Source organism: Hemiscyllium ocellatum, chromosome 35 (genome assembly GCF_020745735.1).
Source record: "Hemiscyllium ocellatum isolate sHemOce1 chromosome 35, sHemOce1.pat.X.cur, whole genome shotgun sequence".
NCBI lineage: Eukaryota > Metazoa > Chordata > Chondrichthyes > Orectolobiformes > Hemiscylliidae > Hemiscyllium > Hemiscyllium ocellatum.
In genome coordinates this window covers 3,710,376-3,737,452 of record NC_083435.1, presented here as the reverse complement: position 1 = coordinate 3,737,452, position 27,077 = coordinate 3,710,376, and the positions used below count along the sequence as shown (strand labels likewise).

The 27,077-nt window shown below is 56.6% G+C and overlaps 1 protein-coding gene across 1 annotated transcript; it reads right to left on the bottom strand.

Moving 5' to 3' along the window:
- Positions 1-455: 455 nt before the first annotated feature.
- On the bottom strand, positions 456-22,187 carry si:ch73-95l15.5 (early endosome antigen 1). The gene is made up of 11 exons (XM_060850804.1): positions 21,906-22,187; positions 17,309-18,385; positions 13,869-14,006; positions 10,533-10,637; positions 9,046-9,162; positions 7,298-7,435; positions 5,815-5,994; positions 5,203-5,400; positions 3,603-3,794; positions 2,240-2,363; positions 456-1,427 (listed from the first exon to the last, which is right to left on the bottom strand). Exons 2-10 carry the CDS (start codon positions 18,323-18,325, stop codon positions 2,259-2,261), a joined length of 2,190 nt encoding a protein of 729 aa, XP_060706787.1. The 5' UTR covers positions 18,326-18,385; positions 21,906-22,187; the 3' UTR covers positions 456-1,427; positions 2,240-2,258.
- Between the last annotated feature and the right edge of the window lie 4,890 nt (positions 22,188-27,077).

Sequence of the window (27,077 nt, the reverse complement as noted above, 5' to 3'; positions counted from 1 at the left end):
CCCGACACTCAGTAACAGCAGTGTGTACCAGCTACAAGATACCCTGCAGAAACTCACCAAACATCCCCTCCCTCCACCCCCCGACACTCAGTAACAGCAGTGTGTACCATCTACGAGATACCCTGCAGAAACTCCCCAAACATCCCATCCCTCCACCCCCGACACTCAGTAACAGCAGTGTGTACCAGCTATAAGATTCCCTGCAGAAACTCCCCAAAGACCCTCAGGCAGCACCTTCCAAACCCACGGCCACTTCCATCCAGAAGGACAAGGGGCAGCAGGTCCATGGGAACCCCACCCCCTGCAAGTTCCCCTCCGAGCCCCTCCCCATCTTGACGTGGATGGGGGGCAGTTAGGGACAGTGTAATAAATGCTGGGCCTCACCAGAGGGACCTACATCACAGCAATGAATCTAAAAATATCGACCCATGAGACTGAAAGAAAGTTCAGACCCGTGCCCTTACCAATTCACCTTTATAATTTACATTAGAAAAAATAAACCGGGTACAGAAGATTTAATATACGTTTAGGAATTTCAGATGTTACATGGAGTATTCCCAGTAACTAAGTGGGAAGATGAAGATTTAAGCACAGATCCCATTCCCAGAAACCACACTATGCGCACGTGTGTGTGAGTGAGTGAGTGTGTTGGTGGTGTGTTTGAGTGTACGTGTGAGAGCGTGTGAGAGAGTGAGAGACAGTGTGTGTGTGTGTGTGTGTGAGAATGTGTGTGTGAATGTGTGTGAGGGAGAGAGAATGTGAGCGAGAGAGAGAGAGTGTGTAAGTGAGTGAGTGTGTGTGCACGCGCATGTGTGTGCTCGTGTTTGTGTAAGTGTGTGTGTGCGCAAGTGTACGTGTGTGCACGTGCAAGTGTGTGTGTGCAAGTGTACGTGTGCATGTGCACGTGTACATGTGTGCGCACGTGTGTGTACGCGTGTGCACGTGTTGGGGTGTATTTGAGTGTGTGTGTATGCATGTGTGCTCACTCCACCCAGGAGCTAATCCAGAGAAGTGAGGCATTACCCAGCTCTCCGGCAAACCCCAATCCCAGAAAGGAAGGAGAGACCAACCCAGACAAGGTGTTCCACACCCTGGGGAGGGGGAATCCGAGGGGGAGAGGGGAGAGGGGAGCAAGGGAGGGAGGGGGAGAAGGACAAACTCTTCTGAACATGATCCTTAACTCAATGGTAGCTCTCATAGATCTGGCGGAGAAACTCAGCAGGTCTGGCAGTGTCTGAGGTGTGAGAGAGAGCAGGGGAGGGAGGGGGAAGAGAGAGAACGTGGGAGAGCGTGTTGACATGTTGAGTCCGCATTGACAGGGTTCAGGAACACCCACAAGCTCCAGCAGGAGGGAGAGGAGACCGTTTGGCAGTTCTCTGGGTGTCCATCATCATCGACGATGTGCTGATCGAGTTCTGGGTCCATCCCTTTGACAAACACAACAACAGCAGAGAGACAGGAGGTTAGTCCCGAACCTGGAATCACACAGACCCAGACCATCAGGGCAAACGGAGGCCATTCAGCCCTTCCACCATTCCATGGGACCCCAGCCACACTCCTGGGAGCAGTCTGGGAGGTGAGGGTGGGGGGAGTCCCATATCTGGGGAATGGGAGACTGCCCTTGGAGACAGACCATACTCGGCCACTCTCAGGGATGAAGCGACTGTCCGATGGGGAGGGAATGGGCTCTGGTCCCCATTGGAGTGGAGAAGATTGAGAGGTGACCTTATCGATACAGAGAACATTCACAGGGGGAAGAGATGGGGAGAGGGTATTCCCCCCTTGGGTGGGAGACTCTAGGGCGCACAGGGTCCCCATCTCAGAGTGAGGGCGAACCCATTGAAGATGGAGATGGGGAGGAATTTCTTCACTCTCCGATGGGAGTGAATCTGTGGGATTCCCTACAGCAGAGGGCTGTCGAGGGGTGAGAGTGAAAGAGACAGAGATAGAGAAGGAGGCAGAGAAGGAGATAGAGAGAGAGAGAGAAAAAGAATGAGAGAAAGACAGAAGGAGAGAGAAAGAGGGAAGAGTGTGTGTGACAGGGACAGCATGAGAGAGAGGGGGAGAGTGGGTTTTAACGTGTTAGAGGGCTACAGGGTCAGGCAGGGAGGGAGAGAGGAGATCATCCACGATGGGAGTAAAAGGACAGACCAGGGTCTGAGGGACAGAATGGCCTCGTGGTTGTGATGGCCTGACAGGAGAGGCAGGGAGGGAGCTGGCTGTGTGGTGTTGAGCTCACCGAGACACTCTCTGTGGTCTCACAGGGTCTGCTTCATAGTGACCTTCAGTAACACAGACTCACTGAGCTGTTCCTGGAGGGTGGACAGCAGCCGGTCTCTCGCTTGGCCGTCTTCCAAAAGACCCTGCTCCCGGCGGGACAGAGAGAAAGAGAGGAGAGAGAGGAACCAATTACACTTCACCCAGAACCCCACCCCAGTGAGATTTAACCACCAACATCCCTGTTCCCGCCACACCACCGTCCCGCCCGGATACACAATACCCTAATAACGACAAGTCTCCCATCGTCACCATCCCGCCCGGATACTCAATACCCTAATAACGACAAGTCTCCCATCGTCACCATCCCACCCGGATACCCAATACCCTAATAACGACAAGTCTCCCATCGTCACCATCCCGCCCGGATACACAATACCGTAATAACGACAAGTCTCCCATCGTCACCATCCCGCCCGGATACACAATACCCTAATAACGACAAGTCTCCCATCGTCACCATCCCGCCCGGATACTCAATACCCTAATAACGACAAGTCTCCCATCGTCACCATCCCGCCCGGATACACAATACCCCAATAACGACAAGTCTCCCATCGTCACCATCCCACCCGGATACTCAATACCGTAATAACGACAAGTCTCCCATCGTCACCATCCCGCCCGGATACACAATACCCTAATAACGACAAGACTCCCATCGTCACCATCCCGCCCGGATACTCAATACCCTAATAACGACAAGTCTCCCATCGTCACCATCCCGCCCGGATACTCAATACCCTAATAACGACAAGTCTCCCATCGTCACCATCCCGCCCGGATACTCAATACCCTAATAACGACAAGTCTCCCATCGTCACCATCCCGCCCGGATACTCAATGCCCTGACTAATAATGCCAAGTCCCCAATGTGCCTACTCCTTCTCCTGCTACCTTCATGGATGTGTGGACATGCACTGCAGGATCCCATTACTCCTCTGTAAATCCCCCAGGGTCCCACCATTCAAACCGAATGTAACCAGGAAACGTTCGGTGGGATATGGGCCTAGTCTATTTTGGCCTGAGCGATCAGCACGGACCGATGGGGCCGAAGGGTCTGTTTCTGTGCTCTCCAACCCCAAAATCCGGACACATCTGTGGGGCGGGAGGGTGGGGTGAATCCCACAGGGTCCCCACTCTCTGGGTGAAGACGCCCGAACCCCCAACCCCAAAACCCTGACACCCTGGCCCCCAACAGCCCAACACCTTTTGCCAAGACCCCTACCCCCTGAACCCAAAGACCCCAACACCCTGACACCCTGAACCCCAATACCCTGAACTATCTGAACCCCAATACCCCAGGTCGGCAGGGAAGGCCCTACCAGGATCACTTGGTCCTTGTGTTCCAGTATTCCCCTCAGGTCCTCCAGTTCAGTCAAACATTCCTGAACCCGAGTTGACTGCAAGGTCTGGAGTTTGGCCACTTCCCGCTCTCTGGCGGAGAGCTGTGTCCGGAGACTCCGGACTTTCTCGGCCTCACTGGCCAGCACTTCCCGGTGACGCTGCGATAGTTCCTGAGGGAGGACAGAAAACAGACTCAAAAAACAAAAGTCACACTCACACTCACACTCACACTCACACTCACACTCACACTCACACTCACACTCACACTCACACTCACACTCACACTCACACTCACACTCGGAAATTATTCCCAAACTGGGGATCCAAGATGGAGGAACAATGAGATGGATTCCATTTACACACACACACACAGAGAGGAGACAGCAGGAAGTGGCCCTTCAGCCCCTCCAGCCTGTCACCCTTCCAACTCAGTCTCCCCTGCCCACTTTCTCCCCCAAACCCTTTATCCCTAAGAATGAGATCGCCCTCCTTCTTGATGCTGTGTTCCCCCATTCCATCCCCCTCTGTTGGGGGGTGGGGGTGAGAGGTGAATCTCACAGGGTCCCCACTCTCTTTGGGGGGGGGGCGCGGGAAGACATTGCTCCTCAGCTCAGTCTGACCCGGCCCACCCCATATCCTTACACTGTGACCGCCCCCTCTCCCCTCCCCAGGCCTGGTCATCAGGAACATCCTGCCTGTGTTCCCCCTGTCCAATCCCTGTTGGAATTTTATACCTTTCTGAGATCCCACCCCACCTGCTCATCCTCCTAAACTCCAGCGAACATAATCCCAACCCCATCCTGTCTCTCTTCCCTCAGTCAGTCCTGTCATCCCAGGGATCAGGCTGGGAAACCATCGCTGTGCTCCCTCCCACCACCAGGACATCTTTCCCCAGATACAGAGACCCCCCCAAAACTGTCCCGGACCCAGGCGGGGTGGTCTCACCAAGAGCCCCCGGTCCAGTTACAGCGAGACCACCCTGCTCCCCGCACCTCCCACCCCTGCCATGTCGGTTCGGGCTGAGTCGGGGGGGATTCCGGGGCCTGGTCAGAGGGGGGGTGCCGGGGCCTGGTCAGAGGGGGGTGTTCGAGGCCTGGTCAGGAGGGGGGTGTTCGAGGCCTGGTCAGGAGGGGGGTGTTCGAGGCCTGGTCAGGAGGGGGGTGTTCGAGGCCTGGTCAGGAGGGGGGTGTTCGAGGCCTGGTCAGGAGGGGGGTGTTCGAGGCCTGGTCAGGAGGGGGGTGTTCGAGGCCTGGTCAGGAGGGGGGTGTTCGAGGCCTGGTCAGGAGGGGGGTGTTCGAGGCCTGGTCAGGAGGGGGTTCCGGCGCCTGGTCAGGAGGGGGGTTCCGGCGCCTGGTCAGGAGGGGGGTTCCGGCGCCTGGTCAGGAGGGGGTTTCGAGGCCTGGTCAGGAGGGGGTTTTGAGGCCTGGTCAGGAGGGGGAGATTCGGGGCCTGGTCAGGAGGGGGAGATTTGGGGCCTGGTCAGGAGGGGGTTCCGGGGCCTGGTCAGAGGGGGACTTTGGCCATTCCGAGATTAGGAAGTCACTGTGTCCTGAACATTTAGGGAACGGGATGGATCACCTGTATGACCTGGTCCCGTTTCCCGATGATGCTGAGAAGGTCCGCGATGGCTTCCCGGTGGTCCACATCCCGCCGTTCCTGATCAGAGAGCATCCGGCCCAGCAGCTCTGCCTTCTCCTTCAGCCTCAGGCCTAGGGGGGCAGGCTCGGACTCACATCCCGACTCCAGGCCCCGGCTCAACACTGAGTCAGTGAGGGCCTGGGTCAGAGGGTGGGGAGGGGACAGAGGGGGGGACGGAGAGAGGTGGAGGGGAACGGGGGGAGGAATGGAGGGGGGGGGGGGAACGGGTGAGAGAAGGGATGGGGAGGGGAGGGACAGAGAGCTGAGTGAGTTGTTGGTGGGTCATTATTGAGGCCAGTTCCCAATTCCCCCCGTCCCTCCAAAAGCCCCCTCCCTCCTCCTCCCTCCCCCTCCTCCCTCCTCCTCCCTATCTTCCACCTCCCCATCTTCCTCCTCCCTTTCCATCCCCACCCTCCCTCCTCCCTCTCCCTATCCTCCCTCGCCCCCTCTCTCTCTTCCCTACCCTCCTCCCTCTCTCTCCCTATCCTCCCCCCTCCCTCCCCACCTCTCTATCCTCCCTCCCTCTCCCCCCCCTCCCTCCCCCTCCCTCACCTCCACGTCTTTGATGCTGTTGTTGAGCGCGACCCGGAGCTGAGCGATGAGATGGTCCTTCTCCTGCAGTGAGGCCATTCTCTCCCTCTCCCTCCTGCTGCCCACCTCCTTCAGGTTCTTACACTGAGCTTCCAGCTGCTCAGCGACAGTGTCCTTTTCCTTCAGCGTCCCACCCAGCATCTGGCAGAGAGGGAGAGGGTCACAGGCTGTCCGAGCCCCCCCCCCCACACACACACACACACCCACCCCCCTCACACACTCTCCCTGGGACATTCCCTCCTGGGATGACTCTGGGGGGTGGTAGTGGGGGGAGGCTGAGGGAGCACCCAGCTCCCCCCCTGGGATAACAGGAGTGACAAACTCAGACACGGGGACAGAGAGTGAACCCAAATCAATCAATTAATCACAGGATTGGGGTAGTACAGCTGGCCATTCAGCCCATCACTTCTACACTGGTTCTATCCCCCAGTTCCCAGTCTCCTGCCCTTTCCCCCCTATCCCTGCCACCCATCTCTCTATCCATTGTCCCTTTGGAATACCCCCCCAGCTCCTGCCCCAGGGCGAGAGCTTTGGAACCAAGGGCAGGGTGGTGAGGGTAAGTAGATGCCCCGATCCAGTGTGGGTCTGTGGTAGAAGGCACTGCCCAGTGTTAGTGGGATGGGCCGGGTGGAAGGGAATGTGGGGGAATTAGAGTCATAGAGAGGTACAGCACGGAAACAGACCCTTCGGCCCAACCCGTCCATGCTGACCCAGATATCCCAACCCAATCTAGTCCCACCTGCCAGCACCCGGCCCATATCCCTCCAAATCCTTCCTATCCATATACCCATCCAAATGCCTCTTAAATGTTGTAATTGTACCAGCCCCCACCACATCCTCTGGCAGCTCATTCCATACACGTACCACCCTCTGTGTGAAAAAGTTGCCCCTTAGGTCTCTTTTATATCTTTCCCCTCTCACCCTAAACCTATGCCCTCTAGTTCTGGACTCCCCCCACCCCCAGGGAAAAGACTTTGTCTATTTACCCTATCCATGCCCCTCATGATTTTGTAAACCTCTATAAAGTCACCCCTCAGCCTCCGATGCTCCAGGGAAAACAGCCCCAGCCTGTTCAGCCTCTCCCTGTAGCTCAGATCCTCCAACCCTGGCAACATCCTTGTAAATCTTTTCTGAACCCTTTCAAGTTTCACAACATCTTTCCGATAGGAAGGAGACCAGAATTGCTCGCAATATTCCAACAGTGGCCTAGCCAATGTCCTGTACAGCTGCAACACGACCTCCCAACTCCTGTACTCAATACTCTGACCAATAAAGGAAAACATACCAAACACCTTCTTCACTATCCTATCTACCTGCAACTCCACTTTCAAGGAGCTATGAGCCTGCACTCCAAGGCCCCTCTGTTGGGTGAGTGTTGGGAGAGGTTTGAGTGGGTTTGCGCTGGATTGAGGGGCAGGAGGGGAAGGTGGGGGGAGTAACTCACCTGAATCATTTCCTCATTCCTTGCTACGACCTCGGTGAGGCGTTTCAGATCCAGATCCTTCTGTCGGAGAGCTGTTCGCAACCCCTCAGCCTCGATGTCTCTCTCCTGAGCAGCAGCACAAGTATCACCAGCAGCCCCCTTCAAACACAACAACAACAACAACAACAACAACAGGAGAAATAAAATCGCCACACACACACGATTCCAATGCAGGGCCAGCAGCAACAACTCCTGTGTGGGTGGGGGAGATAGGATGGGAGCAGGCACGATGGGACAAATGGCCTCACTCCACACCCCAAGCTGATTCTGCCTTGAAATAGCGCCCAGAGCTGATGGAGCGTCAGCCCTTGAGAGATCCTGAGGTGCGCACCTATTCCCCTTTCGCTCTCACCGGGGCGGGGTGGGAGTGGGGGTGGGGAGGGAGGGGTGGGGGGTGTATCTGTCCAGTCCAGAGTGTGTATCGAGCAGGTGAATGCAGGATTCGGTCCCCCAGCAGCCCCTGCTGTAGCATTACCCCAACCTCTGAGCCAGGAGGAAATGGGGAAAGGCGTGTTAGTGATCAGGGATAGAGGGAACAGTACTCAGGCCATTCGTTAGAGTGGGTATCACAGACTGAGGGGGTGTGTGAGGTGGGGGGAGGGAGTGTGTGTGTGAGAGGGGGGGATGTGTGTGAGGGGGGGGATGTGTGGGTGGGGGGGAATGTGTGTGTGTGTGTGGAGGGGGGGGGGGGGGGGGGGGGTGGGTGGGGGTGGGGTTACTATTGAAACCCGGTCTGAAGTTACATTTCGGTGCCGACCCTCAGGCAGCACCTTCCAAACTCACGGCCACTTCCATCCAGAAGGACAAGGGGCAGCAGATCCATGGGAACCCCACCCCCTGCAAGTTCCCCTCCGAGCCCCTCCCCATCCCGACTTGGAAATATATCGGCCGTTCCTTCAGTGTGGCTGGGTCCCAATCCTGGAATTCCCTGCCTGACAGCGTGTACACAGTGCCGCGCCCCTGCCTGACAGCGTGTACACAGTGCCGCGCCCCTGCCTGACAGCGTGTACACAGCGCCGCGCCCCTGCCTGACAGCGTGTACACAGCGCCGCGCCCCTGCCTGACAGCGTGTACACAGCGCCGCGCCCCTGCCTGACAGCGTGTATACAGCGCCGCGCCCCTGCCTGACAGCGTGTATACAGTGCCGCGCCCCTGCCTGACAGCGTGTACACAGCGCCGCGCCCCTGCCTGACAGCGTGTACACAGTGCCGCGCCCCTGCCTGACAGCGTGTACACAGTGCTGTGCCCCTGCCTGACAGCGTGTACACAGTGCCGTGCCCCTGCCTGACAGCGTGTACACAGTGCTGTGTCCCAGCCTGACAGCGTGTACACAGTGCTGTGTCCCAGCCTGACAGCGTGTACACAGTGCTGTGTCCCAGCCTGACAGCGTGTACACAGTGCTGTGTCCCAGCCTGACAGCGTGTACACAGTGCTGTGTCCCAGCCTGACAGCGTGTTCTGACCTGCACAACCCAATGTGTTTTGTATCTTGTGATGTGTTCTATTGTTTTAAAGTCCGTCACCTGCAGCGTTAACCAATCCCTGCGGATTGCCGGATGGAGGGATTTCTGGAGCGTTCCCGTTAGCCGGGCTGGTGAGGTATAAATCCCACTCGGAATCAATGTGGGGCATGTTCAGAGGGACCGGGCTGTGGGGGTGGCGTGGTGGGGAGGGGGGGGTGGTGTATAGTGGGAGCCCGTCTCTCGTTACCTGCAGCTCTCCATCACGCTCTCGTAGTTGGTCTCGGAGCTTCTCAACCAGGTCAGTCTTCACATCCTGCACCGAACTGGACCCACTGAGCAGCTGCCTGAGCAACTCCAGACATTGCTGAGGGTGGTGGGGGGGGGGGGGGGGGGTGAAAAAGAGAGGAGGAGTAGAGAAGCTGCATTATATTAAACAGCTTTCGAGCTCCTTCACAGCACACAGAAACCAAACAGCCCCCGCCCCACCCCACAACACGGTCACCTAGCAACAGCCTCTGAAATCGAGCAGACACAGGGGCTCAGCTAATCGCCCGGACAAACACACCAATCCTATCTCCATCAACACAATTCCAGAAATCAGAAATTCCAGTTAGAAATTCCATATCTGAGAGCGTAGGGGGGAGTGTGGGGGGGGGGGGGGGGGGGGGGGGGGGGAGGAGATTCACTCAGTCAGTTATAGAGATGTACAGCAGGGAAACAGACCCTTCGGCCCAACCCGTCCGTGCTGACCAGATATCCCAACCCAATCTAGTCCCACCTGCCAGCACCCGGCCCATACCCCTCCAAACCCTTCCTATTCATATACCCATCCAAATGCCTCTTAAATGTTGTAATTGTACCAGCCTCCACCACATCCTCTGGCACCTCATTCCATACACATACCACCCTCTGGGTGAAAAAGTTGCCCCTCAGGTCTCTTTTATATCTTTCCCCTCTCACCCTGAACCTATGCCCTCTAGTTCTAGACTCCCCCACCCCAGGGAAAAAGACTTTGCCTATTTACCCTATTCATGCCCCTCATGATTTTGTAAACCTCTATAAGGTCACCCCTCAGCCTCCAACGCTCCAGGGAAAACAGCCCCAGCCTGTTCAGCCTCTCCCTGTAGCTCAGATCCTCCAACCCTGGCAACATCCTTGTAAATCTTACCATTAAGTGTATAAGTCCTGCTAAGATTTGCTTTCCCAAAATGCAGCACCTTGCATTTATCTGAATTAAACTCCATCTGCCACTTCTCAGCCCATTGGCCCATCTGGTCCAGATCCTGTTGTAATCTGAGGTAGCCCTCTTCACTGTCCACTACACCACCAATTTTGATGTCATCTGCAAACTTACTAACTGTACCTCTTATGCTCACATCCAAATCATTTATGTAAATGACAAAAAGTAGAGGACCCAGCACCGATCCTTGTGGCACTCCACTGGTCACAGGCCTCCAGTCTGAAAAACAACCCTCCACCACCACCCTCTGTCTTCTACCTTTGAGCCAGTTCTGTATCCAAATGGCTAGTTCTCCCTGTATTCTGTGAGATCTAACCTTGCTAATCAGTCTCCCATGGGGAACCTTGTCGAACGCCTTACTGAAGCCCATATAGGTCACATCTACCGCGCTGCCCTCAGCAATCCCTTCCATCACCATAATTCCACACCTGTCCATTGCGAATTGCCTTGGCTTGTTAGAAGGCCAACTGAAACGGGACTCCGAGGATCCTCACCTGGAGTAGGCGCTCCTTGCTGTGTAGTTGGGACGTTAACCACTTTGTCAGGAGGACCTCGCTGTCAGAATCCTGGCCGGCATTCGGCTGAACTTGGATCTGCTGCTGAAGAGAAAACAAGGGAGAGAGACTGTGACCAGGGCCCTTCGTTACTGTCCCCACTGCCGGAGGAACGTACAACGCCCACATCCTGGCCCCTCGGCCAGGGTAGAGTCAAAGCAGGAGAGAGGTACGGGTTTGTGGGGTTGGGCACCAAGCCAACCACTCCCCCCCCCTCCTCCCGAATATTCACAAGGTCGTCTGGACTCAGACTCTGAGTTTAAGGCAGAATGTGGAGGTGTTGGATTCCAGATGCAGTTTGATTGGCCAACCCACCGGATTTAAAGCAAAACACCCTTTATTCAAACACCATTGTTAAAAATACAGCAAAAGAAACAAGGTATTAAGAGTCATAGAGATGTACAGCACGGAAACAGGCCCTTCGGCCCAACCCGTCCATGCTGGCCCAGATATCCCAACCCAATCTAGTCCCACCTGCCAGCACCCGGCCCATATCCCTCCAAACCCTTCCTATCCATATACCCATCCAGATGCCTCTTAAATGTTGTAATTGTACCAGCCTCCACCACATCCTCTGGCAGCTCATTCCATACACGTACCACCCTCTGTGTGAAAATGTTGCCCCTTAGGTCTCTTTTATATCTTTCCCCTCTCACCCTAAACCTACGACCCTCTCGCTCTGGACTCCCCCACCCCAAGGAAAATACTTTGCCTATTTACCCTATCCATGCCCCTCATAATTTTGTAAACCTCTATAAGGTCACCCCTCAGCCTCCGATGCTCCAGGGAAAACAGCCCCAGCCTGTTCAGCCTCTCCCTGTAGCTCAGATCCTCCAACCCTGGCAACATCCTTGTAAATCCTTTCTGAACCCTCTCCAGGTGGGTAATGTCCTTCCTCTAGCAGAGAGACCAGAACTGGACCCGGTATTCCAGGAGACACCACAACCAATATCCTGTGCAGCCTCAACGCTTCCCTGTCCCTGTTTCCCATTCAGATCCCGTTATCCCTAAGAATGAGATCTCCCTCCCTCTTGATGTTGTGTTCCCCCACCCCAGCCTCCCTCCTTGGTGGGGGGGGGGGGGGTTGAATCCCACAGGGTCCCCACTCTCGGGGCGTTGGAGGTGGGGGGGGGGGAAGACATTGCTCCTCAGCTCAGTCTGACCTGGCCCACCCCATATCCTTACACTGTGACCGCCCCCCCTCTCCCCTCCCCAGGCCTGGTCATCAGGAACATCCTGCCTGTGTTCCCCCTGTCCAATCCCTGTTGGAATTTTATACCTTTCTGAGATCCCACCCCACCTGCTCATCCTCCTAAACTCCAGAAACATAATCCCAACCCCATCTGGTCTCTCTTCCCTCAGTCAGTCCTGTCATCCCAGGGATCAGGCTGGGAAACCATCGCTGTGCTCCCTCCCACCACCAGGACGTCTTTCCCCAGATACAGAGACCCCCAAAACTGTCCCGGACCCTGGCGGGGTGGTCTCACCAAGACCCCCTGGTCCAGTTACAGCGAGACCACCCTGCTCCTGTATCCCAAGCCTCTCGGTATGGAGGTCAACCAATTGGAGTCACTTTCCTGAGCCCTCCCCCCTCCCGACTTGGAAATGTATCGGCTGTTTCTTCCAAACCCACGGCCACTTCCATCCAGAAGGACAAGGGGCAGCAGATCCATGGGGACCCCACCCCCTGCAAGTTCCCCTCCGAGCCCCTCCCCATCCCGACTTGGAAATATATCGGCCGTTCCTTCAGTGTGGCTGGGTCCCAATCCTGGAATTCCCTCCCTAAGGGACATTGTGGGTCTACCCACAGCACATGGACTGCAGCGGTTCAAGAAGGCAGCTCACCCCCACCTTCTCAAGGGGGGCAACTAGGGACAGGGGCAGGAAATGCTGGGCCTAGCCCAGATGAACGACGTGCCCATGGGTTGTGAGTGAATCTGATGGGCAGAAGGAAGGGTGTACCCAGCACAGTCTCACACTGGGGAACTTGGGTGAGGGGGCGGAAGGCGGAGGGAGTTTGGGAATGATGTGGAAAGGGTTAATCCGTCTCCTCTCCAGGCTGTGGAGATAAATCTCCTGTGTCGGAGTACAGCTTCGGCACCAACACAACCCAGCCCAGGAGCAGACTCACTGCCTGGACCAGTTCGACTGGATCCTGACAGCGGGATGTGAGGGGGGGGGGGGGGGGGGGGGGGGGGGGGGGGAAGGAGGGGTCACCCTGACAGTGTCTCTCCCCCAGCCCCAGCCCAGACTGCAACCGAGCAGACTGTCCCCGGTGTGGTCTCTCTCTCTCTCTCTCCCTCTCCCTCTCTCTCCCTCTCCCCTGCTCCTCAGAAACAGCACAGGGTTCATTGGGAGGTGGGGGGGGGGGGGGGGGGGGGGGGGTGGAAGAGAGCGAGAGAGAGAGACAGCGATAGAGAGAGCGATGTGGGGGGTGGAAGAGGAGAGGGAGAGAGGGAGGGGAGGGGGAGGAGGGGGAGTGGGGGAGTCATTGCCCCCCCCCCCCCCCCCGGTTCCTAATTACCCCTTGAACGCAGCAACTCCCTCAGCCATTACAGAGAGTGAGGGGGTTAGGGGGCATTTAGGGGCCAGTCACGCGAACCAGAGAGTGGAGAGGTCTCCCTCCCTGAGGGGCATTTATCATGAAGCAGCCATGGTGGTCGTCATGGTAACCATCACCAAGGGCAGCTTTGGGTTCCAGGTGTCAGGAGGGAGGGATGGAGGGAAGGGGGTGGAGATCCTGACCCCTACCCAGGCCGCTGGGTGACCCAGGACCCTGGGTGACCTCCCCTACTCCCTCTGGAGTGGTCTGGACCCACGGCCTAGGCTGCCAGCACACCAGGAGGTGGTGTTCCTCAGTTTCCGACTCTCTGTCCGTCCCTCAGTATCTGGAGGGTGGGATGGTGACCTCTATTTCCTGTCTGTTTGGCGGGTGACCCTACTCTGTTCAGTGTGTGCAGAGTGGACACTCTGTAACCTCTGATCACAACCTGCCCAAACCGATCACAGCTCAGCTCAGAGTCAACGCCCGGACCTCAGCGAGCGAGCGGTGAGCACAGATCGGTGACCAGGAACCCAGACTGGGACACAGCAGCTAAATACTCTCAGCATCACACCCCCACCCCACCCCACCCTCCACCGCCCTTTTCCCATTCCTAATCCAGGGTCACTGGTCTGCCCCTCCAAGACATGGTGCGGGATTCCCATTTCGGATTTCCCCGAGTCCCGGAAGTGGAGCTGGGTGGCTGAGGGGGGATGGGGGAGGCACAGACTGACCTGGTCAGAGCAGACTGCTCCGTTCAGTTGTTTCTCCAGAGTCTGGATGTGGTGCCTTGCTGTCTCGAGGTGTTTCTGCAACTCTGCTATCATTTGCTCCGCACTGTCACGTTGTGGGGGGTCATGTTCCAGAAACTTCTGTCAGAGAGAGAGCGGGAGAACAGTGCATGGGAGCCATCACTGGAGATCCCAGTCACTAACCCACCCGGGCGTGCGAGTCTGAATTTCCCCCGGGACAGCAATCCCACACGTTATCCCACACGTTATCCCACACGTTAGGTGCAATAGTCAAAGGGAAACGGGTCTGGGTGGGTAACTCTTTGGAGGGTCAGTGTGGACTTGTTGGGCCGAAGGGCCTGTTTCCATACTGTACGGAATCTAATCTAATCTAAAAAATCTCCAAGGAGATATCAACAGGAACAGCTTCTCCCTCCCTCCTCTGTCCAGCCCCCCTCTCCCCCCTCGGGATTATGAAAACCTCTCTCAGATCTCCCTCTCCCAGCCCCATTCTCTCCCAGAGAGAACACTCCCACCCTCTTCCATCTCTCCTCATCGCTGACCTTTCCCCATCCCTGGATCCGTCCTTGTAAATCCCTCCTGCCCTCTCTCTCCGACGTGTTCCCCATCTTCCCGATAATGTGGGGCCCACACCTGGACACAATCCTCCAGCTGGGGTCTAACAAGGGGCTGGGACAGGTTCAGCATCAGCCCCTTGCTCTTGTACTCTGTGCCCCTGTTAATAAACCCGAGGGCACTGTGTGCTTTATTCACTGCCCCCTCTCCCTGTCCCCCCCACCTTCAGTGATCTGTGCACATTTACCCCCAGCTCCTGCCCCACCCCCTGTAGAATAGCCCACCCTCCCATTTTATATTGACTCTCAATGTCCTTCCCACCAAAGTGCAGCCCCTCCCCCTTCTCTGCACTGAACCCCATCTGTCCCACATCTCCCCTTCACACACCCCCGCCCCCGCCCCCCCCCCCAAAATCTGTCAATGTCCTCTCAGCCTCCTGTAGTGTCCCCACTCTCGCAGTGAGAAGTGCTGACTATGGGACAATTTCCCATGGTTTTACTGCAGCACCCCATCGTCTCTGGTTCCCAGCTCCTAATCCCCCCGGTCAGGTTCTCTTCCACCTGTGCTTACCATCAGCAATCCCCCGGCCTCCGTCTCCCTCTCCCTCCCTGTGAACGGCGACCACCTCACTGCTCACCCACCCAGCCCCTTCCCAAACTTGACCTTCCGCAAAAACCCCATTCCTTCTCCCAGCAGCTTCCCGTCCTGAAGGGACCCCACCTCCCCACCCCTTCCTCTCTCCACAGATGCAGCTAGACTGGAGTTCCTTCACCTCCACCCCTTCCTCACGCGCACCAACGCACCAATACCCCTTCCTGCTCACTCCCACTCTACACCATCCCAATAGACCCCAAACCCCTTCCTGCTCACTCCCACTCTACACCGTCCCAATAGACCCCAAACCCCTTCCTGCTCACTCCCACTCTACACCGTCCCAATGGGCCCTAAACCCCATCCTGCTCACTCCCACTCTACACCGTCCCAATGGGACTCCTAACCCCTTCCCGTTCACTCCCACTCTACACCATCCCAATGGGCCCTAAACCCCATCCTGCTCACTCCCACTCTACACCGTCCCAATAGACCCCAAACCCCATCCTGCTCACTCCCACTCTACACCGTCCCAATAGACCCCAAACCCCATCCTGCTCACTCCCACTCTACACCGTCCCAATGGGCCCTAAACCCCATCCTGTTCACTCCCGCTCTACACCATCCCAATGGGCCCTAAACCCCATCCTGTTCACTCCCACTCTACACCGTCCCAATGGGCCCTAAACCCCATCCTGTTCACTCCCGCTCTACACCGTCCCAATGGGCCCTAAACCCCATCCTGTTCACTCCCGCTCTACACCGTCCCAATGGGCCCTAAACCCCATCCTGTTCACTCCCGCTCTACACCGTCCCAATAGACCCCAAACCCCATCCTGCTCACTCCCACTCTACACCGTCCCAATGGACCCCAAACCCCATCCTGCTCACTCCCGCTCTACACCGTCCCAATAGACCCCAAACCCCATCCTGCTCACTCCCACTCGACACCGTCCCAATGGACCCCAAACCCCATCCTGCTCACTCCCGCTCTACACCGTCCCAATAGACCCCAAACTCCTTCCTGTACACCCCCGCTCAACACCCCAAACCCCTTCCTGTACACTCCCGTTCTGCACCGTCCCAATGGACCCCAAACCCCTTCCTGTTCACTCCCACTCTACACTGCCCCAATGGGACCCCAAACCCCTTCCTGTTCACTCCTGCTCTGCACATGTTCAGTGCCATTTGTAAACTCTGAACCTGACCCCCCCTCCCTCCCCCTGTTCCCAGGGCATCTAGGCTGGGATAGTATCAGTCTAACGAATGTTCCACTCCAGATCAGTCCCCGGTCTGGAAACCATCCGCTATTCCCTGGATTCTGTCAATTCCCACCAGTTCTGTGTCTGGGTAGGCACTGCCCAGAGGGTGGTACAGGGGGGGAAAACACCCTCTCCCCATCTCCCCCTGTCAAGCACCCCTACCCCCCTCAGAATCATTCAATAAGCTCGCCTCTCAATCCGCTAAAGCCCCAGTGGGGTCCAGGCCCCATCCCCCTCACCCTCTCCCCGTCAGACAGTCCCTCCAACCCTGGGACTGGCTGAGTGACCATTCTCCGGGCTCTGTCGGAACTCAGTCTGGTCTACCTCACCCCCTGGGCTCCTTCAGGGAGGGAAATCTCCCAGCCGTACCTGGTCTGACCGAGAAGGGTTGCAGAGGAGGTTCCCGAGAATGGGCTTAACTTACGAGGAGTGTTCGAGGACCCTGGGTTTATACTCGATGGAGTGGAGAAGGATGAGGGGGGCTACCCTGGACAGGGTGGATGTTGGGAAGGTGCTTCCATTGGGAGGAGAGACTGGGAGCCGAGGGCACAACCTGAGAGTAAAAGGGAAGTCCTTTGAGAATGGAGATGAGGAGAAACATCTTCAGCTGGAGGGTGGGGAACCGGTGGGATTCACTGCCCCAGCAGGCTGTGGGGGCCAGGGCATTAAGGCAGAGATTGGTGGGCTCTTGGGTGTCGAGGGAGAAAGCTAGAGAATGGGGTTGAGAAACCTATCCACCACGGTCGAATGGCGGAGCGGGCTGGATGGGCTGAATGGCCTAATCTCATCTCCTGTGTCTTACAAGTGACTCCAGACCCAATGCTGGCCCCATATGGGGCAATTAAGGGCAGGCAAGAAACATTGCCTCCTCCCCCCACCCCCCACTTCCCCACACCCTGTGGGCGACTGGAAGCACCTCGCTCCACTACCCCGGCGGTTCCACACAAATGCAGGTTGTTGTTGTTGGAGGACGGAGAAGGGAAAGGGGAAGAGAGGGGGCGAAAGGCTCCTTACCCGCAGGTCGAAGGGGAGATACTCGGCCGAGAGGTCAGCGTCCATCTCCGGGAAGGAGTCCTCGATTCCGCTGGGATACTCTCCGGGAGTGTGCCGGGCTCCCAGCGCTGGTTCGGTTCCCGCCCGGGTACGGACTGGGATCTTGCTGCCCCTGGGCGTGACGGGCACCGGGCGGTGGGCGATGGCCCTGAGTGATGCCAGTGCAGCCGACAGTGCCCACCTCCAGTGCCCCCCGTCCCCCTCCCCCTCCTCCTCAGAGAGGGTATCGTCGCTGTAGGGCTCAGAGCTAGGGGGTGCTCCCAGGGAGGAGGCGGAGAGGGAGCGGGAACGGGGCCAGCCCCCGTCGGAGCGCGGAGACCCTTCGGCCCCTCTCCACCTGCTGGCCCCCCAGCCCCCGGCCTGGCCGGGGCTGCAGCCCAGGACCCCCCAGTCCAGGGGCATGCTCCTGGACTTGTCCCTGGAGAGCCGCAGGGGGGCCAGGCGCCGGGGGAAGCGGCAGACGCTCTCGTAGGCGGCGTCGGAGACCCGGAATGCCGAGCACCCGGAGCAGCTCCGGCCCGGACACGCGCAGCCCCAGGGGCGGGACTCCAGGGACCAGCACTCGTAGGCGGACAGCGCCAGCTCCTGCTCCAGCAGCGCCTCATACTGGCTGCCCTGGGGACTGCCGCCGCCGGCGGTGCTGGAGTCTCCCCCTGCGGGCCGCCTCCGGGAGTGCAGGTGCAGCAGGTAGTGCCGCAGCCTCTCCCTCTGGCCCAGGAGTTCCCGGACCTTCTGCAGCGACAGGGCCCGCACCCGGGCGATCACCCCGTCGAAGCGGTACAGCGTCTGGAGGGAGGAGGCGCACTTACCGCACAGGAACTCCCCCTCCCCGTCCCCCTCCCCCTCCCCACGGCACACCCTTCGGCCCAGCACGTGGGATAGCACGGCGCCAAGGTCCACCCCAGAGGACGAGCCGAATATCCACCTCCTGCGGGTCCCCCTCAGCTCGGCCGCGCACAGCCGGCACCGCTCCTTCATCCTGGGATCGCACTGTGCAGCAACGGGGGAGGGGATGGACAGACCCTCTGGGGACCTCACCTGCAAGGGGGTGGGGGGGGGGAAAGAGAGAGAGAGACAGCCATCACCAGGAAAGCAAAGGTGAGCAGCATGAGGCCATTTGGGCCCCACCCTTCCATACTATCACATCATGGACCCACTCGCAGCCCCAACCTGCCTGCTCTCCGGGAGACCCCCTGACCCGTTACTCATTCAACATCTCCCCTGACACTGAGGGGGGGGGGGGGGGGGGGGGGGGAAGACAGTCCTTTTCACCCACACCAACCCTTTCAAAGGTCATCCCACCCGGATCTACCCAATCCCCAAAACCCTGCAACTCCCATGGCCAATCCACCCTAACCTGCACATCCCTGGACACTATGGGACAATTTCCCATGGCCAATCCACCCTAACCTGCACATCCCTGGACACTATGGGACAATTTCCCATGGCCAATCCACCCTAACCTGCACATCCCTGGGCACTATGGGACAATTTCCCACGGCCAATCCACCCTAACCTGCACATCCCTGGGCACTATGGGACAATTTCCCACGGCCAATCCACCCTAACCTGCACATCCCTGGGCACTATGGGCCTGAATTCTTGAAGAAGGGCTCATGCCCGAAACGTCAACTCTCCTGCTCCTCGGATGCTGCCTGACCTGCTGCGCTTTTCCAGACCCACACTTTTCAACTTCACGTCCCTACAGACTAGTTTTCTGTGATCCCGATACAAGGAAACGCAGATCCCTCCACACTGACGTTTCTCTCCATTTTGAGACAAAGTTCACCTTCCTGTTCCCCTCCCCAGCCCACTCCCAACCTCCTACATCTCCACATTCAACTCCAGCTGCTAAACCCTGGCCCTCCCAGCTCACCCATCGCTGTCTCCTCGGAACGGTCTTCCCCACCTGTTCCAGTCTCCCATCCACACTGCTGCTCCTATTACACACCAACAGCTCATTCCAGAAACACACTGACCCGAGACACGCTGACACACGGCCAGTTCCCTTAACAGGGAGGGAGGGAGGGAGAGAGAGAAGGCACTGACTGAGGTACTGTGTGTGTTGGGGGGAGAGACTGGGAGTAAGCAGGTTAGATAGAGATAACTCCCAATTGGCAATCAGGCCCAGAGGAGCTAACCCAATCAGTGGGAGAGTGATTAAAGTTCCCTCAGCTGATCAGTGTGGACTCTGGACCTGAATCTGTGCCAGCATTCAGTCAGTTAGAGATTAACCCCTCAGGAACACAGAGACAGTCTGGTCAGAGAGAGAGAGAGAGAGAGAGAGAGAGAGATATCACACACACACAGAGATCTCACAAACATGGGGGGGAGGGGAGAGAGAGACAGGGTAGGAGAAAGACAGAGGAGGGGGAAGAGAGAGAGAGAGAGCAAGGAGAAGGGTGGGGGAGAGAGGGAAGGGAGAGTGGGGGGAGGGTGTGAGGAGAGAGGGAATGGGTGAGGGTGAGAGAGAGAGCAGGAGAGAACTGAGAAAAAGGTGATATTTATCTTGGTGGCAGAGTGTGGGGATTGGAGGGACAGTATAGGTAGGGAATGAGCCCTGAGACAGAGAGACAGACAGACAGACAGAGAGAGACAGAGAGAGACAGACAGACAGAGAGAGACAGAGAGAGACAGAGAGAGACAGACAGAGAGAGACAGAGAGAGAGAGAAGAATGCAAATGTCAGTCAGGAAAAGGGACAGTTGACTCTGAGCGAGGGATGAGCTGAGATGCAGGAGGTTGGAAGGAACATCGACTTCTCCATCTCCTGATGATGTCAGACAAGGCTGTGGGCCCCCAGCCCCCAGGCCCCTGCCCCCTGCCTGTCTACACTGTGTTCCCCCAGACCCCTGCCTGTCTACACTGTGTTCCCCCTGCCCCCTGCCTGTCTACACTGTGTTCCCCCAGACCCCTGCCTGTCTACACTGTGTTCCCCCTGCCCCCAGCCCCCTGCCTGTCTACACTGTGTTCCCCCAGACCCCTGCCTGTCTACACTGTATTCCTGCAGCCTTCTGTGGGGGTGAATCCCACTGACTCCCCACTCTCTGTGAGAGGAGAATTCTCCTCAGCTCAGTCTGACACAGCCCACCCCACTTCCTCAGCCTGTGACCCCACCCCATCCCAATAACGGGAAACATTTCATCAATCTCAGAGAATCCCTGCAGTGGGGAAGCAGGCCATTTGACCCAACGTCCACACTGACCCTGTGAGAGTAACCCAACCAAACCCAGTCCCCTTCCCTGTTATTCTACATTGAGCCCTGTCGAATTTACCTATCCTGAACCTCCCGGGACACTGTAGGACAATTCCCCATGGCCAACCCACCCTAACCTGCACATCCCTGGACACTATGGAACAATATCCCATGGCCAAACCACCCTAACCTGCACATCCCTGGGCACTATGGGACAATTTCCCATGGCCAATCCACCCTAACCTGTACATCCCTGGGCACTATGGGACAATTTCCCATGGCCAATCCACCCTAACCTGCACATCCCTGGGCACTATGGGACAATTTCCCATGGCCAATCCACCCTAACCTGCACATCCCTGGACACTATGGGACAATTTCCCATGGCCAATCCACCCTAATCTGCACATCCCTGGGCACTATGGGACAATTTCCCATGGCCAATCCACCCTAACCTACACATCCCTGGGCAGTATGGGACAATTTCCCATGGCCAATCCACCCTAACCTGCACATCCCTGGGCACTATGGGACAATTTCCCATGGCCAATCCACCCTAACCTGCACATCCCTGGACACTATGGGACAATTTCCCATGGCCAATCCACCCTAACCTACACATCCCTGGGCACTATGGGACAATTTCCCATGGCCAATCCACCCTGACCCGCACATCTTTGGACTGTGGGAGGAAACCGGAGCACCCAGAGGAAACCCACGCAGACACGGGGAGAATGTGTAAACCCCACACAGACAGTTGCCCGAGAGGGTGGGATCGAACCCAGGTCCCTGGCGCCGTGAGGCAGTCGTGCTAACCACTGAGTCTCCGCGGTAAATCTGAGGCTGGTGCAGTTCCAGTGACCCACAGCAATGCCCCTGCCCCTCACTCTCAACCCCATGATCTCCCCGACCCCCCCTGTTCAATACCCAGGGACACTCTCCCGTCTCCCGGATGGCAGTCCCAGTAACCCGCACCAGACCCCAGAGCGCTCAGCAGAGTCAGGCCATTCTGCCCATCTGTCCTTGGCCCACCCCACTCACCCCTCCTTAACCCTTGACGCTCCCCCATTACCGATCCACAAGTCAGTCTTAAAGAGGACCCCAAATTGTCCCCTGGATACCCCACCCCACCCCCACTGGCTGAGTGAACCCCTTCGCACCTCAATCCCAGAGGGTCATCCCCTCCCCTTGAGGGCGGGCCCTCTCCCGGGACAGCACGGACGAGACGGGCCGAAGGGCCTGACTCCCTGGTGTGAATCTCTACGGGTCTCTCACAGCGGTGGGTACTCCTCCCTCTCCTTCCTCACCCCTCCCCCATTCCCCGGTGGGTGGTGGGGGTGGTGGGGGCGCGACGTTAACTCACCGCGTACGATCGGATCCGGCCTGGGATCCCTCTCCTGCCGGCGGATCCCAGATCTCCGGTTCCGCCTCTCGGGACTTCCTGAAGGCAGCAGCAGAGACCCGCAGGGCTGTCCCAGAGCGAGGGAGGGACCAGCCTCTCCTCGTACACCAAGGGTCCCTGGCGGAGAGAGAGAGCTGAGTGTTCATTTCCAACCCTCCCACCACCCCTCCGCCCCCCCCACACTGAGAGGGAGAGGCTGGAATGCTGGAGGGAGGCAGGGTTACTCGTTGCCAGGTGTACCAGCCGTCCCCACCCAGTGTTCAACACAAACCGGTTCCACAAGAAGGCCCGCTCCCAGACTGACAGACACTTCACCAGCAACACTGTTAACCCTTTCCTCACTCCCTCTCCACAGCGACATCTCCCCTCACTCACCAGGAGAGGCCACCACTTACTCACACTCCCCTAACTGCCCCTGGAGGTGGTGAAGGGCTCCATTCATTCCCCCCAGCCCTAACTGCCCCTCGAGATGGTGGAGGGCTCCATTCATCCCCCCCATCCCTAACTGCCCCTGGAGGTGGTGGAGGGCTCCATTCATTCCCCCCATCCCTAACTGCCCCTGGAGGTGGTGGAGGGCTCCATTCATTCCCCCCATCCCTAACTGCCCCTGGAGGTGTGGAGGGCTCCATTCATTCCCCCCATCCCTAACTGCCCCTGGAGGTGGTGGAGGGCTCCATTCATTCCCCCCATCCTAACTGCCCCTGGAGATGGTGGAGGGCTCTATTCATTGCCCCATCCCTAACTGCCCCTGGAGATGGTGAAGGGCTCCATTCATTCCCCCCCATCCTAACTGCCCCTCGAGATGGTGGAGGGCTCCATTCATCCCCCCCATCCCTAACTGCCCCTGGAGGTGGTGGAGGGCTCCATTCATTCCCCCCATCCCTAACTGCCCCTGGAGGTGGTGGAGGGCTCCATTCATTCCCCCCAGCCCTAACTGCCCCTGGAGATGGTGGAGGGCTCTATTCATTGCCCCATCCCTAACTGCCCCTGGAGATGGTGAAGGGCTCCATTCATTCCCCCCCATCCTAACTGCCCCTGGAGATGGTGGAGGGCTCCATTCATTCCCTCCATCCCTAACTGCCCCTGGAGATGGTGGAGGGCTCCATTCATTCCCCCCATCCCTAACTGCCCCTCTAGGTGGTGAAGGGCTCCATTTACTTCCCATTCCTAATTGCCCCCAGAGATGGTGGAGAGCTCCATTTATTCTCCCATCCCTAGTTACCCTCCTTGAGAAGTTTCGGGGTGAGCTGCATTTACTGCCCCTGTCCCTAGTTGCCCCCCTTGAGAAGGTGGGGGTGAGCTGCATTTCCTGCCCCTGTCTCTAGTTGCCCCCCTAGAGAAGGTGGGGGTGAGCTGCATTTCCTGCCCCTGTCTCTAGTTGCCCCCCCTTGAGAAGGTGGGGGTGAGCTGCATTTCCTGCCCCTGTCCCTAGTTGCCCCCCCTTGAGAAGGTGGGGGTGAGCTGCATTTCCTGCTCCTGTCCCTAGTTGCCCCCCTTGAGAAGGTGGGGGTGAGCTGCCTTCTTGAACCGCTGCAGTCCATGTGCTGTGGGTAGACCCACAATGTCCCTTAGGGAGGGAATTCCAGGATTGGGACCCAGCCACACTGAAGGAACGGCCGAGATATTTCCAAGTCGGGATGGGGAGGGGCTCGGAGGGGAACTTGCAGGGGGTGGGGTTCCCATGGATCTGCTGCCCCTTGTCCTTCTGGATGGAAGTGGCCGTGGGTTTGGAAGGTGCTGCCTGAGGGTCTTTGGTGAGTCTCTGAGCCTGTTCTGTGCTCAGATAGTGAGAGCCCCCTGTCTCCCTTGTGGTCTCACCTTGTTAACCAGTCTGTCCGGTGGGATTCACGCAACCTCCCTGCTCTTAAACACAGTGCCTTCCCGAACAAAGGGAGCTATCCCACTATGGCCTTCCTCCCCACATTATCCACAGGAAGCCGAGGGTAATAGTGGGAGGATGCTTGTTGGACTGGAGGGATGTGACGGGTGGAGACCCTCAGGGCTCGGTGCTGCGCCCATTCCTGTAGGTTTGGCGATATCGTGGCCAGTGAGGAAGGCTCTCCAAAGTTGCCGCAGGACCTTGATCAGCTGGGGACGTGGGCCGAGAGACGGCAAATGGATTCTAATATCGATCGATCAGCGCGAGGCCTTGCCGTTTGGAAAGTCAAGCCAAGGGAGGAGTATCCATCACAAACTGGCTGCTTTATTCTCTCAAAGCTGTTACTTTTCTCAAGGATACTGTGTCCTTGAGGGGTCAAACAGCTCTCCCGGCTCCGGTTAGACTAGTTTGGTACAGAGATGAAACGGATTTTGAGGACTTTCCTTTATATGTAAACAGTTGAGACTTCAGGCCAAAGGGGTCATGTTTTAGAAGTGACCTGTATAATGGAAGGGGAGTGGTCAGCTCTCTAGCTGAACAGTTCAGTCCAGAACTAGTTGGGAGTTCAGCAGTGGACTGTGTGAACAGGCTGTTTCTCTTTCTGCCCTTCTAACTTCAAGCATCTGTTCCTGTTTGTTAAGCTGTGTTTTAAGGGGGGTTGCTTATTGGGAACAGAGTAATTAAGACTGAGTTTGGAGATTTTCTTTTTTCTGTTTCTGTTTTTTGTGTTTCATCGAATAACTTTGTGAATAAATTTTTTGTCTGTTTTAAAAACCTGGTAGTCAACCTCGTTAACTTACTCTGGGTAATTTTCACTGTAAACTTACCGAAACAAATTGCAAAGATAGTTTTTTTTAGATTACTCACAGTGTGGAAACAGGCCCTTCGGCCCAACAAGTCCACACTGACCCATACCCTTACATATACCCCTGACATAACACTATGGGCAATTTAGCATGGCCAATTCACCTGACCCGCACATCTTTGGACTGTGGGAGGAAACCCACGCAGACACGGGGAGAATGTGCAAACTCCACACAGTCAGTCGCCTGAGTCGGGAATTGAACCCGGGTCTCTAGCGCTGTGAGACAGCAGTGCTAACCACCGTGCCTCCCACTGTGTGTGCTGCCTGTTTAAGAGTGTTTTGAGTGGTCTGGCCTAGTCCATAACATTTCGTGGTGAATGGTAGGGCTTTAAGGAGGGTAGTGGAACAGAGGGACCTTGGAGTTCAGGTGCACGGTTCTCTGAAAGTGGAGTCCCAGGTAGACAGGGGCAGGGAAGGCGGCTTTTGGCAGACTGTCCCTCATCAGTCAGGGCTTTGCATATAGAAGTTGGGAAGTGATGTTGCAGTTGTACAGGACATTGGTGAGGCCACACTTGGGAGGATTGTGTTCGGTTTTGGTCACCGTGCTGTAGGAGGGATGTTATTAAAGTGCAGAAGGAATTTACAAGGATGTTGCCTGGACTGAAGGGACTGCATTATTAGCCGAGGTTAGACAAGCCAGGACTATTCTCATTAGAGCGTAGGAGACTGAGGGGGGACCTTATCGAGGTGTATAACATCATGAGAGGCAGGGATAGGGTGGATGCCCTCAGGGTTGGGGAAATAGAGGACTGAGGGGCATCAGGTTAAGGTTCGAGGGGAAAGAATAAATGGGAACCTGAGGGGCAACGTTTTTTACCCAGAGGGTGGGACACAGATGGAATGAGCTGTCAGTGGGAAGTGATTGAGGCGGGAACATTAACAACATTTAATAGGTATTCGGACAAATACATGCTTAGGGAAGAAGGATTAGCAGGATATGGGCCAAGTGCAGGGAAATGGGGTTACCGTGGATGGACATTGTGGTTAGCACGGACCAGTGTGGGCTGTAGGGCCTGTATCTGTGCTGTTGGAGTCTGTGATTCTATGACAACATCGATCACAATAGTCTATAAGCCTGTCACAGCAACCACTGCAAGACGTGTCAGAGTGTGGACACAGACACCAATATTACGCGTGGGAACACCTCCCACCTTGTACGTGGCAGGTACTCATGTGACTCAGCCAACGTTGTCTATCTTATACGTTGCAGGCATGGATGCCCGGAGGCATGGTACATTGGGGAAACCGAGCAAAGGCTACGATAACGGATGAATGGGCACTGCACAACAATCAACAGACAGGAGGGTTCCCTCCCAGTTGGGGAACACTTCAGTGGTCCAGGACATTCAGCCTCGGACCTTCGGGTGACCATCCTCCAAGGTGGACTTCGGGACAGGCAGCAGAGGAAAGTGGCCGAGCAGAGGCTGATAGCTAAGTTCGGTCCCCATAGTGAGGGCCTCAACCGGGACCTTGGGTTCATGTCACATTACAGGTGACCACCATTGCACTACACACACACACACACACACACAGATACTCCTAGACACACACACACACAGGCACTCCCACAAACACACCCACAGACACTCCTGTACATACACAAGCATACACACACAAAATCTCTGTCAGACACACACACACCCACAGCTACACGCAGAATCACACAGACAGACAGACACACACACTCACATACAATCACACTCACGTACTCATACACAGCCTCTTTCATACACAAGCTCTCTCAGGTATACACACACACACTCTCTCTCTCTCACACACACACACACACACACACACACACACTGTCTCACACACACTCTCTCTCTCTCTCTCACACACACACACACACACACACACACACTGTCTCACACACACACTCTCTCTCTCTCTCACACACACACACACACACACACACACACACTGTCTCACACACACATACACACTCTCACACACACACTCACACACACACTGTCTCACACACACATACACTCATACACAGTCTCACACACACATACTCTCTCTCTCTCTCCCTCTCCCTCACACACAGACATATAAGTCTATGGGGTGAATTTTCATTTGCAGATTTGCATTTGCAAATACAATCTACGTTATTAAAAAAAAACACAATCTGTCGGCGGTCAGTCCACGTGACATTTGATCAATTCCTACTTTTGAAAACAGAACCAGTCTGACTCAAGGTTGGGATGCAGACAGACTCTAACCTCACACCTTTAATGCATTATCTGAGCTGAGGTGTTACCTTTCTGAAACTAAACCTTAAGTTATCTCAGGAATGTGGCTTGAAAGAAGCTCTGGGATTTACATATTAATAATTGAAACCCGCTCCCCCATTCTCAGTGATTAAAGACTTATCAGCAATCTGGGTTAG